This window comes from Heptranchias perlo, chromosome 1, assembly GCF_035084215.1.
Source record: "Heptranchias perlo isolate sHepPer1 chromosome 1, sHepPer1.hap1, whole genome shotgun sequence".
Lineage (NCBI taxonomy): Eukaryota > Metazoa > Chordata > Chondrichthyes > Hexanchiformes > Hexanchidae > Heptranchias > Heptranchias perlo.
In genome coordinates this window covers 187,233,455-187,252,378 of record NC_090325.1, presented here as the reverse complement: position 1 = coordinate 187,252,378, position 18,924 = coordinate 187,233,455, and the positions used below count along the sequence as shown (strand labels likewise).

The window sequence follows — 18,924 nt, the reverse complement described above, 5'->3', positions numbered from 1 at the left end:
GGCGAGAGTGCTACCACTGAACCATGGCTGAACCTGATACAATTTAAATATATCCACTGGTGTCAGCCTTAGCTCAGTGGCAGCGCGCTTGTCTTTGTATCAGAAGGTTGTGGGTTCAAGCCTCAATCTAGGATTTGAGCACATAATCTAGTCTGTCGCTGTCACTGCAGTGCAGTTCTGAGAGAGTGCAATATTGTTGGAGGTACCGTCTTTCTGATGAGACATGAGGTCCTATCTCGGGTGACAAAAGTTCCCTCGGCACTTTTCGAAGAAGAACAGGGGCATTCACTTGGTGTGTTGGCCAACATTTATCAACAAACGCTACCAAAAACAGGAGTTCTGTCTTTCTGCTGCTGGATATTCTAAAGGGAAAATCTGAGTGGTCAACCAGAGAAATTATCTGAAAATAAGGAAGAAAAATAAAGAACTTGCGTTTATGTAACACCTTTCACAATCTCCAGACATCCTAAAGCACTTCACGGCCAATGAATTACTTTTGAAGTGTAGTTACTGTTGTAATGTAGGAAACACGGCAGCCAATTTGTGTGCTACAAGATTCCACAATGAGATAAATCACTAGTTATTCTGTTTTTGGTGGTGTTGGTTGAGAGATAAATGTTGGCCAAGACATCAGGAGAGCTCTCCTGCTCTTTGAATATTGCCGTGGGATCTTTTACATCCACCTGAGAGGGCAGATGGGATCTCTGTTTAACGTTTAGTTCATCGGAAAGACAGCACCTCCAATAGTAATGTACTGAAGTGTCGGCCTAGATTATGTGCTCAAGTCCTGGAGTGGGGCTTGAACCCACAACCTTCTGACTCAGTCAGGTGACAGAGCTACCAACTGAGCCAAGCTGACAGCAGACTGGAGCATAATGCTGCTGTGCTTCTTTAACCTTCCTAGTAATCAATAGCTAACCTATTTTTACATAAGAAATTACATCTCTGTTTAGATTAAGGGGAAAAGCTTTGGTGCCTAAATTGCAAACATATTTGTTGTTACTTTTGTTAATTATATGCTGAGATTCTGCTGATTACTTGGCAGTTGATAATATTTTGTGATTTTTGTGGTGAACTTTGAGTAGCTAATTCTATGACCAGAGTTTAAAAACAAATCCACAGAGGGTTATCCATGAGGGTTAAGTTGGTCTATGCATTGCTCAATGTGGAACAAAGCCAAATAGATCAGGAAAATTGAATTCCTGCACAGTGCTGAGTTAGTTCATCTCCAGGGCAATGAGAGTGGGTTGGGTCCTAGTGGCTCTGGGTTTGGGAAGGGAAAAGTCAGCCAGGATTCCTGCGCATGGTCACTATCTGGTGGCTGTTGTTTGAAGTGTTGGGTGAGGACAGGATCGCTGTCAGTTGTGATGCCCGCTTCGCATTGCAGCAGCCTGCCTATAGGCACTGTCCAGCCTCGCACAAGAACAACAGTCAATCGGATTATGTGCTGGAGAGTGATCACCATCCGTAAATCTGAACTCTAACATCAGTCCGTGTCCAGCGTGGAGGGGAAAAAGTTATTTTTATCTATGCATGTGTGAGATTTTCTAATGTAACCCTGTCCTGTTTAAACCACAGATGCTTATTTCTGGCTTTCCTTTCACAGATGAGATTTTAATGGTAGTGGAATGAGGCAAACACTGCTCCACTTTGGATACCCCGACTGCAGTCTCTACTCTTCGAGCTCCTTGATACTGCGATGTAGAACCCATTCTGCGTGAATAGTTGGTCACTTTGGGATTACATTGATTCCTGCACTCCATCTCAATCATCTCCAATCAACAAACTAGTCTACTGTAAATAATCTTGTGTACTACAATGTTGTGCTGATCTTTTTTTCACTTTAAAAAAAAAAGAATAGACTGAAGAGCTTGTAACAATTGCGAGGATAATTTTGCGTGGCTTCCGTTTTTACTTGACGTTGATGGAAGTAATTGAAACATTGCAGTTTGAAGAACACGCAACCGGTCAGCAGAGCATGCCTTCCAGTGGACATGCCAGGACCACGTTACTCCCTATCGGCAATGAAGGCACCAAATCTAATAGTTTACCAAATGGCATCAGAAAAGGTCATAAGAATCAAAAGGAATACATCCAAATCTCCTTACCGGACTCCAGCTCTAAATTTCCACTGGAATGGTGGAAGACTGGCATTGCCTTTGTTTATGCACTATTCAACTTGATTATGACGAGTGTTATGATCACCGTTGTACATGAAAGAGTTCCTCCCAAAGAGAAGAATCCTCCACTACCTGATACGTTCTTTGACTATGTAGATCGTGTTGAGTGGGCTTTCAAGATTTCAGAAGTCAATGGTTTGATCCTCGTTGGCCTCTGGACAATTCAGTGGTTGCTTCTTCGATACCGGTGAGTGCCTCTTTACCATGTAATTCATCGTTTAATTGGTGCAGTCTTAAGACATGAAAGCTTCCAACTGTTCACAATTTAACAGTGTGCGACCCATTGAGTTCTACAGAGTTCTTTGATATTGGACCAGGCACAGCTTTTTCACGGCAATGTCTGGAAAGTTATTTTTCATTTTATGTTACTTAAGTGCTTAGTGTGATTATTTGATTGAAAATGGATTGGGGTAGAGGGGATGGGTGCATTGGTTAGTAACCGTCCTTTGATCTCTGGGACTTGAGTTTGAATCTAGGCCAGACTGAATAGACAGAAGTGTCTCGTCTTTGATGACAATAATGATGTGCCACGCAATATGTTTGCGATATCTGATGCATTTTCTGGTGCACACAGGCACATAAGGTAAAATTTATGAGCAGTCTCACCCTGCGGCCTTAGAGATATCTGGGGCGCTAAATTGGGCTGTGTAGGGTCTGTTGTTTCGGCGTTACCTGGCGCCTCCAACATCCAAGATGGCACCTTGGCTGCGCACGCACGTTTCCAGCATGATATGCGCCAGACGCCATCTTGGTATAGGAGTTAGCGCATGCGCAAATATTGAATGCCGGAAGCATGTAATGTAAGGAGAAAATGGATACAATCAGTGTGTAACGCTGCTTTAAAGTGATAAGTCCCAAAATGGTGACTAACGCACAGACTTAACCCCGACCATCTGAATGTGTCTTTGAGTGCATGGAGGACCCCCACCAACACTATTTAAAGGGACCATGCAGGATTTACAGGTTAGTGACTGGATTATTGCTTCTGGCTGCCGAGATATTTGTAACTGCTTTTGGAGGTCTCTTATACTTGAATACTAGGACTAGGGGACATAGCCTAACATTTATAGCCAGCAGTGAAGTTAAGAAATGCTTCTACACGCAAAGGGTGGGAGATGTTTAGAACGCTCTTCTGCAAATAGCTCAATTGTGAATTCTAAATCTAAGATTGATAGATTTCTGTGAACCAAGGGTATTAAGGGATTTGGGGCTAAGGCGGGTATATGGAGTTAGGTCACAGGTCCACCATGATCTCATTGAATTGTGGAACAGGCTCGAGGGGCTAAATGCCACTGTCACTTGCTGCCTCCTGATATGTGCCATCTTCTCCTGCAAGAAAGCGGGACGTGTGTCTGGGTGATGTGCCTGTCATGGTTGTATAGCTGCCAGTGTGGGTGGGCGGCTTGCAACAGTGGTAATATGTAAGGGTAAAAGGAAATACCTGATTGGAAGAGTTGAGTAATGATGGAAAGAGTTTGTTGGTATGTGGGTGATGCGGGGTGTGGTGTGTGGACCAGTGGATGCGGCTAGTGGTGCAGTTGGTAGGAGATACCACTTGACTGTTGACCTCATGTTGACCACTCATGTCAAAGCATTGAACAACTTCCTGCACTGCATCCATGTTCATGTTGCTGTGTGCCTGGCATTGGCTTCGTCTCCCACTGCCTTTTGGGTATATATCTGGAGGCCCTGTTGCCCCCCCCCCCCCCCCCCCACCGCGGATATAGGATGTCCCTCCTCCTGTCCACCTCTTGCACCAAGGCCTCTAGTGCATCAGCAGAGAACCTTGGTGCATGTACTCTTGCTTGGTACAAACTCACATCGGCAGATTGGTGAGGTCTGGCATGCAGATTGGAGGATGTGGGATTTAGTAGTCTGCAAGCTTTATTCAATGTTTTAAGATAACTTGTAAACATAGGGACTGGAGCTGCATCTGTGTTTTGCATGTGAGATGTCGGATCTCTGTTCAGACTCCGTGCAGCCAGCAGACCATTATTTTCACCAAATAACAGGTACCAGCTACCTTTTTAAAGAGATTTTTAAGAGACAGCCTGCCTTTAAGGATTGGGGCTCCCCCTGCTAGTGGAAAGTGCAAATTGCATCAAATCCTTGTGTCAACGCTGATTCGGAACACTACTTGAAGTCAAGTCCTCAAGCCTCACAAAAGTCTCGTCCTGCCTGCGCAGGGGCCGTTGGGCGTGGGGTAATAGTGGATCACGCTACCCCCTCCCAGTAATAGGCCCTTATCCAATTTTGCCCCCCTGGTGTGTTAACTGGAAAATTAAACACTAGTATGACCAGGGACAGTCCTCTGAAATAGAGCCAAAGTAACATAATTGAAGCAGAGTAGAGAGAGCTTCATTCTGCATCTAGCGAGGTGCTGTAGCTAACTAGAGTTTGCAATAGATGTGCTGTATCTAACTCTAGTTCTTGACCCTGATACAAGGTGGGCAAAGGTGCTCCAAGTCCCAGCACTCTTATCCTCCAGCTGGATGAGCACAAGATTTACGATAAATATTTTTCGGGGTGAAAAAAAGTTTGTACTTGCCATAATGCATGCTATCTCTTTTTTAAAAAGATAAATTAAGTAATGATTTTAATAATCTAATAAGAAATTCCCATCTCCACTACTATTTTAGCTGAAACCATCAACGTTTGTCCCACGTAGAATTTTCTTTGCGGGCTACACTTTTTAAACTTCTAATGATTCATACTGTGACGTAATATTCCATAGAGGGTAATCCATAAGGATGAATTTGGGGCTGTCCTGCGTTAGTTTTGGGTTAGTCTCGAATTAGTAAACAGCAGGATGTCCTCATTGCACTCTGTCTGAAGTCCGTGCGGTAAGCTTGCAAGTATGCAGCTGCCTCTTGCATGTCTTGTTTGTTTTTGATTTTTTTTTTTCATCTTAGTCAGCTTTTCATAGACACAAACAACCAGAGTTCTGCACGCACAAATTTTCAATATCGATTTTTGTTCCTTCACTGATTCAAAGCTTAACATAGGCCCATTTCCAGACACCTTAATCACTGGATGATATTGGTCCTTATTCTAAGTTGGCTGACTGGAATTGTCAGCTCGGTTGGGATATTCCTGATTTTGACTAGCTTGCCTCAGTGTGCCTACAAACTAGTTGATTTGGCAAATTGTCTGGCAGATTTTGCACTGAGGTCTTCCTGTAGCTGTAACTATTTTGTGCTGTTGGAGTTGGTCTGAGTTAATGTCTGCAGCTATTTAGTAAATAGGAGGACTCCATGACCAATGTAAGCCATTGGGATGATGTGGCTTGTTCTGTTGAACGATTCATAATGTGAGACACTGGTTGCCAAAGCAAACAGAATGTGACAGTGTGTTTCCAGATGTGGGTAATGGTGCTCTTCAGACTTGCAGGTCTGGTCTGATAAATGTATAGTCTCATTCTAGTCATTGTAATAAAAAGATCAACACATGGGGGTTGGAATGAGTCAGAGAAGTACTGCAGACACAGTCTTGCCAAAGTTGATCTGATAATAAATGTAGAGAAAAGAGCAATAAAACTCATCCCAAGTATAAAGGATATGAATTATGGGGACAGAGAAAGCAATTTAAGTTCTACAGTCAAGAAATAAGGTGGATAATGGAATGGGCCTCAACTTAGGTATAAAATCTTAAATGGTACAGGTATGGCATAAATGTTCAAACTGGACTTCCCAAAGTTCCTTTTTGTCTGTTTGCTTTCTGTTTTTGTTGATTTACTCATCCTATTCCTGTTACTGTATATATTAATAAAACATCATTTATTTTATTGCTGTATGTGGGACATGGCAATGCGTAAATTATTTGCCGTGTTTCCCTACTTTACAACCGCGACTACACTTCGGAAGTACTTTATTGGCTGTAAAGCGCTTTGGGTCATCCGGAGGTCATAAAAGGCACTATATAAATGCAAGTTTTTTTTTCTGCAACCCTAGTACTGTTTTCCTCTGTGTAACTGACAGTCTTTCAGAAGTTGGTGTAGGGTGTGCCAATATTTGCGGTTCCAGGAGTGCATTACAATTTGCAGGAGCTCTCACCCATAAACAGAGTTAAATACCACTGAGAAAGAAAGATCTTGCATTTATATAGCACCATTTATGACCTCAGGACGTCCCAAAACGCTTTATAGCCAATGAAGTACTTCAGAAGTGTAGTTACTGTTGTAACGTAGGAAATGCGGCAGCCAATTTCCACAGCAAGCTCCCGCATACAGCAATGTGATAATGACCAGATCATCTGTTTTAGCGACGTTGGTTGAGGGATAAATATTGACCAGGGTACCGGGGAGTTCTCCCCGCTCTTCTTTGAATAATGGCATGGGATCTTTTTCGTCCACCTGAGGGCAGACAGGACCACAGTTTAACATCTCATCTGAAAGACAGCACCTCAGATGGTGCAGCACTGCATTGGATTATGTGTTCAAGTCTCCGGAGTGGGACTTGAACTAACAACCTTCTGACTCAAAGACAAGAGTGCTGAAACTGAGCCAATGCTGAAATACGGTAAAAACCCAAATTCCTACTTGAATGTAAGACCAGAGGACATAGTGAAAAGTAAATTTAGAGCAAATACAGGAGAGAAAAAAAAACTTCTTTACTTGTTTGGAATAATTTACCATACAGGGTAAGAGAGGCAAAAAGCCTATGTTTATTTAAAATGCATTCAGGTGCCACGATGGAAGAGTTAATGCACTAGAGTGGGAGCTTTTGGCCAAAGCTCTGATTTTTCTTATGTTCTTATAAATGTGAGACGTTCTCTTGGACTCCATCCAGCAGAGCAGTTAAGAACATAACAGACTTTACACATCTGAGGAGCCAAATAAAGAGAAACTGGTTGGCAGTCAGTCAGGATGACAAGGCACTAACAACTGACATCTTTGCTCTTGCGGTTTGTTCACTGGGCTGTTGAGACTGGATGACTGCCTGAAACCCTCTGCCAGATATCCAGTATTTTGGTTTTTAAAAACCTTTTTTTAAAAAAATAAATTGTCCTTTTAATTTTCTCTCTCCAACCCTCCTGTCCTGAAGCTACAGTTTGAATCCTCAGGCAGTACTTGTCCCAGGTGACTGTTCGTTGTGAGTGTTAATAGTTGGTTTGGTTTGTAGCAACATAGCTAACAATTTGATCAGGAGGGCAAAGAGACAGGGAAACTAAGACTTCCTTGTCAAGTGCTCTTGTGATATTACATAGAATTTACAGCACAGAAACAGGCCATTCGGCCCAATGGGTCTATGTTGGTATTTATCTTCCACCAAGCCTCCTCTCACCCCATCAACATATCCTTCCATTCCTTTCTCTCTCACATACTTATCTAGCTTCCCCTTAAATGCATCAATGCTATTCACGTTCTCACCACTCTGAGTAAAGAAGTTTCTCCTGAATTACTTACTGGATTTATTAGTGACTATCTTATATTTATGGACCCTAGTTTTGGGCTAAAAGGATATACCATAGATGCCAAGCTAAAAAAACTGTTAAAGGCCAATCACTCAAAAAAAAAAGCCTGAATCTAGGCACGTGATCTGAAATTGCACTGAAAATGCATTGAGATGAGAGCTGGTCACAACTTCAGCTGTAATTACACCCAACAATCCTTTACTTGGAGAGCAGAAGATTGTGGCAAAAATTTGGGGGTATTTTCCCTTGTTTCTTGCAGAGTTATTGTTGACTCAATTCACATTGACATTGTTCTCTTTCTCCCCCCACCCATTGAATTTTCGTGTTGCCCTGGTGAATTGCAGCTCTTCCGTAGATCGTGTGGGTGAACGAACTTGCATTTATATAGTGCCTTTCACGACCTTGGGGCGTCCCGAAGCACTTTGCAGCCAATGAAGTACTTTTGAAGTGTGGTCACTGTTGCAATTTAGGAAACGTGACAGCCAATTTGTGCACAGCAAAATCCCACAAACAGTAATCAGATAAGTGACCAGATCATCTGTTTTTAGATGTTGACCAGGACACCGGGAGAACAACTTTGCTCCTCTTCGAATAGTGCTGTGGGATCTTTTACATCCACCTGAGGGGGCAGACTCTATTTAACTTCTCATTGTAAAGACGGCACCTCTAATAGTGCAGCACTCCCTTGGTACTGCACTGAAGTGTCGGCCTGGATTAGGTGCTCAAGTCTCTGGAGTGGAGCTTGAACCCATGACATTCTGACTCAGCGGCGAGAATGCTACCACTGAGCCAAGGCTCATGCATGTATCTATACTGTTGACTTATCCTAAAGCCCTGGGATTAACTATCTTGCTTAACCATTTTAAGAAACTTTTCATCAAGCTTTAACTTACAAAGGGCAGCAAATGAAAAGTGCTGGCGGATAAGCTGTTTTGAAGGCACAAATCTAGTTGGATTCGAAAGAACTGGAGTAGGCCATTCGGCTCCATGAACCTGTTCTGCTATTCTATCAGATGATGGATGATCTGTACCTCAACTCCATTTACCTGCCTTTGCTCTGTATCCCTTGATACCCTTACCTAAGAAAAATCTATCGATCTCAGTCTTGAAAATTTCAATTAACCCAGAATCTACAGCATTTTGGGGGAGAGTGTTCCAGATTTCCACTACCCTTTGGTGAAAAAATGCTTTTTGATTTCGCTCCCGAATGGCCTGCCTCTAATTTTAAGATTATGCCCCCGGGTCTGGATTCCCCGACCAGAGGAAATGGTTTCTCTATGTTTCTACCCCATTGAATCGCTTTATTTTTTAAACACCTCAATTAGATTACCCCTCAATCTTCTATAAAGGGAATACAAGCCAAGTTAATGCAGCCTGTCCTCACAATTTAACCCTTTAAGCGCCAGTATCATTCTGGTGAATCTGCGCTGCACCCCCTCCAAGGCCAATATCTCCTTCCTGTGATGCGGTGCCCAAACTGTTACAGTTCAGTTGTGCACATCGAACCACAGGCAAATGTTTTTTTTTTGCAAGTCATGCCTACTGATGTAAGCTGCTTTCATGTAGTGGTCTTGTTTAAACTCTTGTGGTAGTTTGGAGAATGGTGGCATTTAACAACCCCATTAACTGGCAAAACTTTACAGCATAATTCTTTGAAACCTTCTGCTCTCCAGTGATCATTCTGACCAGGAGTGTGTTTACCTTTTCATATCCAAGTTGAGAAAAAGCCATCAGGCCCTTACATACTTGCCTACCCCCAACCTTTGGCTGATTCCATTCCTCCCTTTCCCCCCCCCACCCTACCCAACCTCCTGGGAGAGGCAAAAAAACAGACCTGGAGTCCTCTGGCAAAAATTCCTCTCCAACCTGTCATGGAGGATTAGGCAAACCAGGAGGTCCCAGACTCACTAATTATGCAGGAGTAATTGATTCTTACCTTCTATATAATGTGATGACCACAAAATCTATTTAATGCCTTTTTGAAGGACTGTAAAGAATCGGGCATCACCATCTCAGCAGGAGGTAGTGAAGAGATCAGCCACCAGAAGGTCCCGGGTATTAGAAATTTACTGGGGGGTGGGGTGTGGGAGAAAGAGAATTACAAAAAAACAACCCTACTTGGCCTCCATGTCACTGTCAAATCCTCCGACCAGCATAGATCCACTGACGACCCTGCACTGCAGTGCCCAGCAAGCCAAGTCCCAGAAAGACTAGGCGGGATGCAGAAAGTATCCTGTTCCGCCCCATTTACATCTTGGCCATGTGCCCGGGTCCAGCTTCCCTTCCCCCAGAAATGCAAAAACCTGGTGTCTGCCCCTTTCTTCCTGACCTTTGTGCCCGGGGAAATGGGTGTTCCATGGGGGCAAAGGTCAGGAAAATCCGCTCCACAAAAACAATTCAGTTGTTTGAATTTAATCCTGTTATTATGAAATATATTGTTTTTATTTTTGAATTATTATTTTGTTTAAAACCTTTTAGGAATTTCAGGAATTGAAGGGGAAAAAATGGCGGATGAAAGTTGTTTTGAAAAAGTAATTTGAATGATTCGATTGGTTTCATCACCAAACAGCGATAATGAAAGTTGATATTGCAAAATAGTATGGGAAATGTGGTCATGAAATTTATAATGGGAAAGTTGATACAAAAGTATGACCAAATGAAGTATGTTTTGTAGACAGGAAGTGCATGCAGACTTAAGAATTTTAACATAGTATTTGACCTTTAGGGTCTTATGGCAGAGTGAGATTTTGGTTCAGTGAGGAATTTAGGGCTGGGGAGAAGTTTATTTGGCGCAGTCCCCACCACTCACACCATCCCCGCTTATCCTGGGCAACCGCCTATATTGGGCAAGTGGCGTAACCATTTGTCATCACCATAGGCGGCAATTGCAAAGGCACTGCTTAAAACTTTACTGTTAAGCGCACCGACTACTTTGTGCAGTTCAGTACTTTTTTTTTATTCGTTCACGGGATGTGGGCGTCGCTGGCAAGGCCGGCATTTATTGCCCATCCCTAATTGCCCTCGAGAAGGTGGTGGTGAGCCGCCTTCTTGAACTGCTGCAGTCCGTGTGGTGACGGTTCTCCCACAGTGCTGTTAGGAAGGGAGTTCCAGGATTTTGACCCAGCGACAATGAAGGAACGGCGATATATTTCCAAGTCGGGATGGTGTGTGACTTGGAGGGGAACGTGCAGGTGGTGTTGTTCCCATGCGCCTGCTGCCCTTGTCCTTCTAGGTGGTAGAGGTCGCGGGTTTGGGAGGTGCTGTCGAAGAAGCCTTGGCGAGTTGCTGCAGTGCATCCTGTGGATGGTGCACACTGCAGCCACAGTGCGCCGGTGGTGAAGGGAGTGAATGTTTAGGGTGGTGGATGGGGTGCCAATCAAGCGGGCTGCTTTATCTTGGATGGTGTCGAGCTTCTTGAGTGTTGTTGGAGCTGCACTCATCCAGGCAAGTGGAGAGTATTCCATCACACTCCTGACTTGTGCCTTGTAGATGGTGGAAAGGCTTTGGGGAGTCAGGAGGTGAGTCACTCGCCGCAGAATACCCAGCCTCTGACCTGCTCTCGTAGCCACAGTATTTATATGGCTGGTCCAGTTAAGTTTCTGGTCAATGGTGACCCCCAGGATGTTGATGGTGGGGGATTCGGCGATGGTAATGCCGTTGAATGTCAAGGGGAGGTGGTTAGACTCTCTCTTGTTGGAGATGGTCATTGCCTGGCACTTATCTGGCGCGAATGTTACTTGCCACTTATGAGCCCAAGCCTGGATGTTGTCCGGGTCTTGCTGCATGCAGGCTCGGACTGCTTCATTATTTGAGGGGTTGCGAATGGAACTGAACACTGTGCAGTCATCAGCGAACATCCCCATTTCTGACCTTATGATGGAGGGAAGGTCATTGATGAAGCAGCTGAAGATGGTTGGGCCTAGGACACTGCCCTGAGGAACTCCTGCAGCAATGCCCTGGGGCTGAGATGATTGGCCTCCAACAACCACTACCATCTTCCTTTGTGCTAGGTATGACTCCAGCCACTGGAGAGTTTTCCCCCTGATTCCCATTGACTTCAATTTTACTAGGGCTCCTTGGTGCCACACTCGGTCAAATGCTGCCTTGATGTCAAGGGCAGTCACTCTCACCTCACCTCTGGAATTCCGCTCTTTTGTCCATGTTTGGACCAAGGCTGTAATGAGGTCTGGAGCCGAGTGGTCCTGGCGGAACCTAAACTGAGCATCGGTGAGCAGGTTATTGGTGAGTAAGTGCCGCTTGATAGCACTGTCGACGACACCTTCCATCACTTTGCTGATGATCGAGAGTAGACTGATGGGGCGGTAATTGGCCGGATTGGATTTGTCCTGCTTTTTGTGGACAGGACATACCTGGGCAATTTTCCACATTGTCGGGTGGATGCCAGTGTTGTAGCTGTACTGGAACAGCTTGGCTAGAGGCGCAGCTAGTTCTGGAGCACAAGTCTTCAGCACTACAGCTGGGATGTTGTCGGGGCCCATAGCCTTTGCTATATCCAGTGCACTCAGCCGTTTCTTGATATCACGTGGAGTGAATCGAATTGGCCGAAGACTGGCTTCTGTGATGGTGGGGATATCGGGAGGAGGCTGAGATGGATTATCCACTCGGCACTTCTGGCTGAAGATGGTTGCAAACGCTTCAGCCTTGTCTTTTGCACTCACGTGCTGGACTCCGCCATCATTGAGAATGGGGATGTTTTCAGAGCCTCCTCCTCCCGTTAGTTGTTTAATTGTCCACCACCATTCACGACTGGATGTGGCAGGACTGCAGAGCTTTGATCTGATCCGTTGGTTGTGGAATCGCTTAGCTCTGTCTATAGCATGTTGCTTCCGCTGTTTAGCATGCATGTCGTCCTGAGTTGTAGCTTCACCAGGTTGGCACCTCATTTTTAGGTACGCCTGGTGCTGTTCCTGGCATGCTCTTCTACACTCCTCATTGAACCAGGGTTGATCCCCTGGCTTGTTGGTAATGGTAGAGTGAGGAATATGCCGGGCCATGAGGTTACAGATTGTGCTGGAATACAATTCTGCTGCTGCTGATGGCCCACAGCGCCTCATGGATGCCCAGTTTTGAGCTGCTAGATCTGTTCTGAATCTATCCCATTTAGCACGGTGGTAGTGCCACACAACACGTTGGATGGTGTCCTCAGTGCGAAGACGGGATTTCATCTCCGCGAGGACTGTGCGGTGGTCACTCCTACCAATACTGTCATGGACAGATGCATTTGCGACAGGTAGATTGGTGAGGACGAGATCAAGTAAGTTTTTCCCTCGTGTTGGTTCGCTCACCACCTGCCGCAGGCCCAGTCTTGCAGCTATGTCCTTCAGGACTCGGCCAGCTCGGTCAGTAGTGGTGCTGCCGAGCCACTCTTGGTGATGGACATTGAAGTCCCCCACCCAGAGTACATTTTGTGCCCTTGCTACCCTCAGTGCTTCCTCCAAGTGGTGCTCAACATGGAGGAGGACTGATTCATCAGCTGAGGGAGGACGGTAGGTGGTAATCAGCAGGAGGTTTCCTTGCCCATGTTTGACCTGATGCCATGAGATTTCATGGGGTCCAGAGTCAATGTTGAGGACTCCCAGGGCCACTCCCTCCTGACTGTATATCACTGTACCGCCACCTCTGGTGGGTCTGTCCTGCCGGTGGGACAGGACATACCCAGGGATGGTGATGGAAGAGTCTGGGACGTTGGCTGAAAGATATGATTCTGTGAGTATGGCTATGTCAGGCTGTTGCTTGACTAGTCTGTGGGACAGCTCTCCCAACTTTGGCACAAGTCCCCAGATGTTAGTAAGGAGGACCTTGCAGGGTCGACTGGGCTTGGTGTTTTGCCGTTGTCGTGTCCAGTGCCTAGTGGTCCAATGCCGAGTGGTCCGTCCGGTTTTATTCTTATTATGACTTTTCGTAGCGAGATTTTACAACTGAGTGGCTTGCTAGGCCATTTCAGAGGGCAATTAAGAATCAACCACATTGCTGTGGGTCTGGAGTCACATATAGGCCAGACCGGGTAAGGGCGGCAGGCTTCCTTCCCTGAAGGACATTAGTGAACCAGATGGGTTTTTACGACAATCATGGGTTTTCATGGCCATCATTACTGATACTAGTATTTTAATTCCAGATTTTATTTAATTAATTGAATTTAATTAATTAATTGAATTTAAATTCGCCAGCTGCTGTGGCGGGATTTGAACTCATGACTCTGGATTTTCGTCCAGGCCTCTGGATTACTAGCCCAGTAACATAACCACTATGCTACTTTAACCCGATTGAAGCCGCCTGAAGTCTCCACTTTCTGACTGCCTCCGGTAGTTAAAAGGTGTAAACAACTGATTGAAGATGCCAGTATATGAATCCGTCTTCACATTCGGTTTTTGCTGCTATGTTATCGGCTTTCAGTACCAATACACAGCCTGCAGTTGAAAATCAGACAAAACAGGGATGGAACTGCCAAAGAACTTTCTTCATTTTAAATGTAAGGACTTGCACAACACCAGGTTATAGTCCAACAGTTTTATTTTAAATCACAAGCTTTCGGAGCTTACCTCCTTCGTCAGGTGAGTGAAGGGTTCTAAAACGCATAGGATATATAGTCAGAGAACAATGCCTGGTGATTACAGATAATCTTTCCAACGGCCCCCTATCCCATCTCGGCTGGGAGAATATCACAGCAATCAAAGGTGTCGTTGGTGTTCAGACAGGTTAGCCACGGAAAACATTACATCCCAGTATACTGAATAGACAAGGGGGAAAGAAAGCAAGAAAGACAGACAGACAGACAACTAACTAACTTGTTTTCGCTGGTGGGGTTACATGTAGCGTGACATGAACCCAAGATCCCGGTTGAGGCCGTCCTCATGGGTGCGGAACTTGGCTATCAATTTCTGCTCGACGATTTTGCGTTGTCGTGTGTCTCGAAGGCCGCCTTGGAGAACGCTTACCCGAAGATCGTAGGCTGAATGTCCTTGACTGCTGAAGTGTTCCCCGACTGGGAGGGAACCCTACTGTCTGGCGATTGTTGTGCGGTGTCAGTTCATCTGTTGTCGCAGTGTCTGCATGGTCTCGCCAATGTACCATGCTCCGGGGCATCCTTTCCTGCAACGTATGAGGTAGACAACGTTGGCCGAGTCACAGGAGTATGAACCATGTACCTGGTGGGTGGTGTCCTCTCGTGTGATGGTGGTATCTGTGTCGATGATCTGGCATGTCTTGCAGAGTTTGCCGTGGCAGGGTTGTGTGGTGTCGTGGACACTGTTCTCCTGAAAGCTGAGTAATTTGCTGTGAACGATGGTCTGTTTGAGGTTAGGTGGCTGTTTGAAGGAGAGTAGTGGAGGCGTGGGGATGGCCTTAGCGAGGCGTTCGTCGTCATCGATGACATGTTGAAGGCTGCGAAGAACATGGCGTAGTTTCTCTGCTCCAGGGAAGTGCTGGACGACGAAGGGTACTCTGTTGGTTGTGTCCCGTGTTTGTCTTCTGAGGAGGTCTATGCGATTTTTCGCTGTGGCTGTCTCTGTGTGTGTGTGTGTGTGTGTGTGTGTGTGTGTCTCTCTCTCTCATCTGACCCATTGTGTATTCAGTATACTGGGATGTAATGTTTTCCGTGGCTAACCTGTCTGAACACCAACGACACCTTTGATTGCTGTGATCATCTCCCAGCTGACATGTGATAGGGGGCAGTTGGGAAGATTATCTGTAATCATCAGGCACTGTTCTCTGACTATATATGTTATGCGTTTTTAGAACCCTTCACTCACCTAATGAAGGAGGTAAGCTACGAAAGCTTGTGATTTAAAATAAAACTGTTGGACTATAAGCTGGTGTTTTGCAAGTCCTTACATTTGTCCACCCCAGTCCATCACCGGCATGTCCACATCATGGCCTGCAGCTGTCGATCATCACTTCGAGACTGGGCAGGGAGTTTCCTGCATTGCTCTCAATACACTCAGTGCGAGCAGCTCATTGAAGCTGCCCAAAGTCTCCACTTTGAGACTGCCTTCCATAGTTGTTAACGGTGCGAGCAGCTGATGCAGACTTCAGGCAGCTTCATTCGGCTGCTCAAACTGCGAGCGACTACAGGAAGCAATCGGAAAAGGGAGACTTCGGCCATCTTCATTCAGATGGATTCACCATCCACTGTATATAGCATGAACATGCGCGCTATATGCGACCAAACACACACTCCCACATACGTCAGTTGAGATGGCTGTTATGGATGCTATGTTCATTGTGTGTGTGATCCTCTGGGTATCCAGGAGGATCTCTCTCACCATCCAGCGTAATTAGTTACTTTCCAACTGGGCGGATGAGCAAGTTTGCGATTTTTCAGTGATTTCAATGATTACAGTATGTGGTGGCCCTTTAATTTGAAGCTGTCAAATCGCCGGAGAACCACTAGGTGCAAGTTCATGATTTCCGCATTTTAGTGCACATCTGCAAACGCAGAAAACTTGCTCCTTCAATTCGCCATTAAAAACAGAGAGCGCTGTTGAGCTCCTCCATTATTTTGGGAGCAAGTTCTGCCCCAGGATCTCCATAAAAACAGTGCAAGGGATGAACCCTCAAATTACACAGATTGTGGTAAGGTGTTTGAGACTTTGAGGGATAACCTAAGGAATCTAGGAAGAACAGTGGCTGATTAGAGAGAGGGAGCAGTCCTTGTTTCATCAAGTTACTAGATTTTTTTTTTAAGGTCGTTCAGATCTGGTGGATGTTAACTACCTGGATTTCAGAAAGGCATTGGAAACTATTCCATATAAAATACTAATTTACAAGATGGGGGTCCATGGAACATAATAGGCTGGATTAACACATGGTTGGAAAGTAGACAGCAGAGACACAGGTGGTGTGTGGGGAGGTATCGGAGCGGAAACCAGTCGGTAATGGAGTCCCGCAGGTTGTGGCTGTTGCTGTTCATAATTTTAAGCCCATATGATGGAGAGCCACTCACGCCCAACACAAACAAGTATCCTGGTACCAGGGATGAAGGACTTCAGTTAAATGGAGAGGCTAGAGAAGCTGGGATTGTTCTGCTTAGAGCAGAGAAGTTGAGGGTAGATTTGATAGAGGTGTCCAAAATTATGAAGGGTTTTGATAGGGTAGATAGGGAGAAACCGTTTCTAGTGGCAGAAGGTTTGGTAACCAGAGGACACAGATTCAAGGTAATTGGCAAAAGAACCAGAGGGGAGATGAGGAGAATTTTCTTACGCAGTGAGTTGTTATGATTTGGAATGCACTGCTTGAAAGGGTGGTGGAAGCAGATTCAATAGTAACTTTCAAAAGGGAATTGGGTATATACTTGAAAAGGAAAAATTTTGCAGGGCTATGGGGAAAGAGCAGGGCAGTGGGACTAATTGGATAGCTCTTTCAAAGAGCTGGCACAGGCACGATGGGCCAAATGGCCTCCTTCTGTGCTGTATGATATGTCAACCCAGAATTCAGACCTGGTGCTCCAGTCTCCACTCGCCAGGACTGTCTTGAGTGGGGTTCAAACCCTGCACCTTCTAACTCGAGGCAGGAATACTACCACTAAGCCAAAGGCTCGCTCCTGTAACAGGTCATTGGAGAGCAATTATAAACAAGAGCCTTGGGTGATTTTTCTCTCTCCCCTAACCAATTGCTGTTCCAACTGAGTTCAACTAACTGAGCACACGCTGAGGAATTGAACCTGGGCCCTCTGATCTTTACCTCCACACATTTACTCAGGATACAACTTTTGCCTTTAATGCATATTTTACAAATGGGCTTAAGGGGCCCTTTCCTGATAGTGCAACTATGGTGTTAAATTTCCTTTCTATGAAAAGCATTGTTCTGTATTTAACACACACTGGCCTATAACACATGCCTGGTTCACATGTCCATTTCTCATTTATATAAATGGTAGATTAGGAAGCTGAGAATTGTTTAACAAATAGAAAAATGTTTGGAGCTGTTTCAGTGCGAGCTTAGAGTTGGATTGAGTACCCATGGTCACGGTGCAGCAGTATGGTGTGTGGGGAGAAGTTTGATCCCATCACAAGCCTGTGGTTGCAAGTCTCTTAACAACCAGCTGTATGTCTTGAAAAGAGTTCAGTGGCCTGTTGAGATCCACAATGTGGGAGAGGAAAGGTTCCTATGTAAACAAGAGCTACATATCTTTGCAAGAAAAAAAATTAACTAGTGAGTAGCACGATGCTATCTCAATTTCATCAAGCTGTGAGTTCTGTTCAGTCAGCTGGCTGCTGATAGTGAAGTGTTGTTTGCCCAGAAATAATTTAACTGTGTCTTTCTTTATGCTATAAGTCTTACGGAGTGAATTTAGAACATGGGAATTGGGTTTGGCATCGGTTCAACTCTGATAAGCTGCGAGAGACCCGCACCATTGTTAATCTTGTTTTGTGTACTCGTGACTTGAGTATTCGAGACAAAACCACCTGGTTGTATTGCAGTGACTGCCTTTTATGCACAGGGTCTAGCTTTCAGCGCTAACCAATTCTGAAGCTATTGCTTTGAGTTGTATGTCATGGAGAAAATGACCAAAAGTAGATTAAGGTGCCACTCCCCTTTTTGTTTAATTTTAAACCTGTTCTTTTGTAACAAAAAAAAATCAGCCAAGTGCTATTTTGAGACGAGGCTTTTAATTTCTAAGAAATGTTGGTTAGTGCATTGTGCCACAGATTGGAATATCTGAAGTTTAATCTCAGTTTCGGCTAACGTTCTGATCACAACCGCCCCCCAACGCTAAAGATTTATTTCCCGGGTGGACAGTGCCACACTGATGAGTAGCGTTGCCAGCCCCCCTGGGTTGTCCTGGAGTGTTCAGGAATTGAAGATTAGTCTCCTGGGCACTGCTGGGAGCAACTTGGGAGGAATATTAAAAAAGGTTTTTTTTTCATTTTGAATGCTTTTATTTATTGGTTGTAAAAATATCAGAGATGGAAAAAGGCTGTTTTGACTGACCGTCAAGAATCATTCAATCGCGAACTAATAGTTTATTCGCTTTCCAATTGGCGTGGGAAGGCGGTGCACCGCGAGGATGGACGTGTCTTAATGCTAAAGGGATATGGGGGAAAAAGCGGGAACAGGGTACTGAGTTAGATGATCAGCCACTGTCATTTTGAATGGCGGAGCAGGCCCGAAGGGCCGAATGGCCTACTCTTGCTCCTATTTTCTATGTTTCTATGTGTTGGGCGGGAACACGGGGGTGGGATGGTTAGAGGCGGGAGGTCACGTGATGAAAACCTCCTGGGATACGTCCAACCAGAGTTGCTAACCCTGCTGACGAGAAGCTAAGTGCCCAGTGCTTGGAAGAAGTGGTGAAACAGAGGTTGTATCCTGGGCC

At 45.1% G+C, this 18,924-nt stretch overlaps 1 protein-coding gene and 1 long non-coding RNA gene across 3 annotated transcripts in view; one reads left to right on the top strand and one right to left on the bottom strand.

The window, feature by feature from the left end:
• The window catches only part of sgms2a (sphingomyelin synthase 2a), a 70,449-nt gene that overhangs the window by 34,532 nt on the left and 16,993 nt on the right, over positions 1-18,924 (top strand). For both annotated transcript variants that reach the window (XM_067994432.1, XM_067994433.1), the window contains one exon: positions 1,607-2,367. In XM_067994432.1, coding sequence (XP_067850533.1) covers positions 1,925-2,367 — 443 coding nt within the window. In that variant the 5' untranslated portion in view covers positions 1,607-1,924. The remainder of the gene's footprint in view (positions 1-1,606; positions 2,368-18,924) is intronic.
• LOC137329678 (uncharacterized) overlaps positions 6,851-18,924 on the bottom strand; it is a 54,619-nt gene continuing 42,545 nt past the window's right edge. Inside the window, exon 3 of the long non-coding RNA XR_010964963.1 lies at positions 6,851-7,001. This is a non-coding gene — a long non-coding RNA (uncharacterized lncRNA). The remainder of the gene's footprint in view (positions 7,002-18,924) is intronic.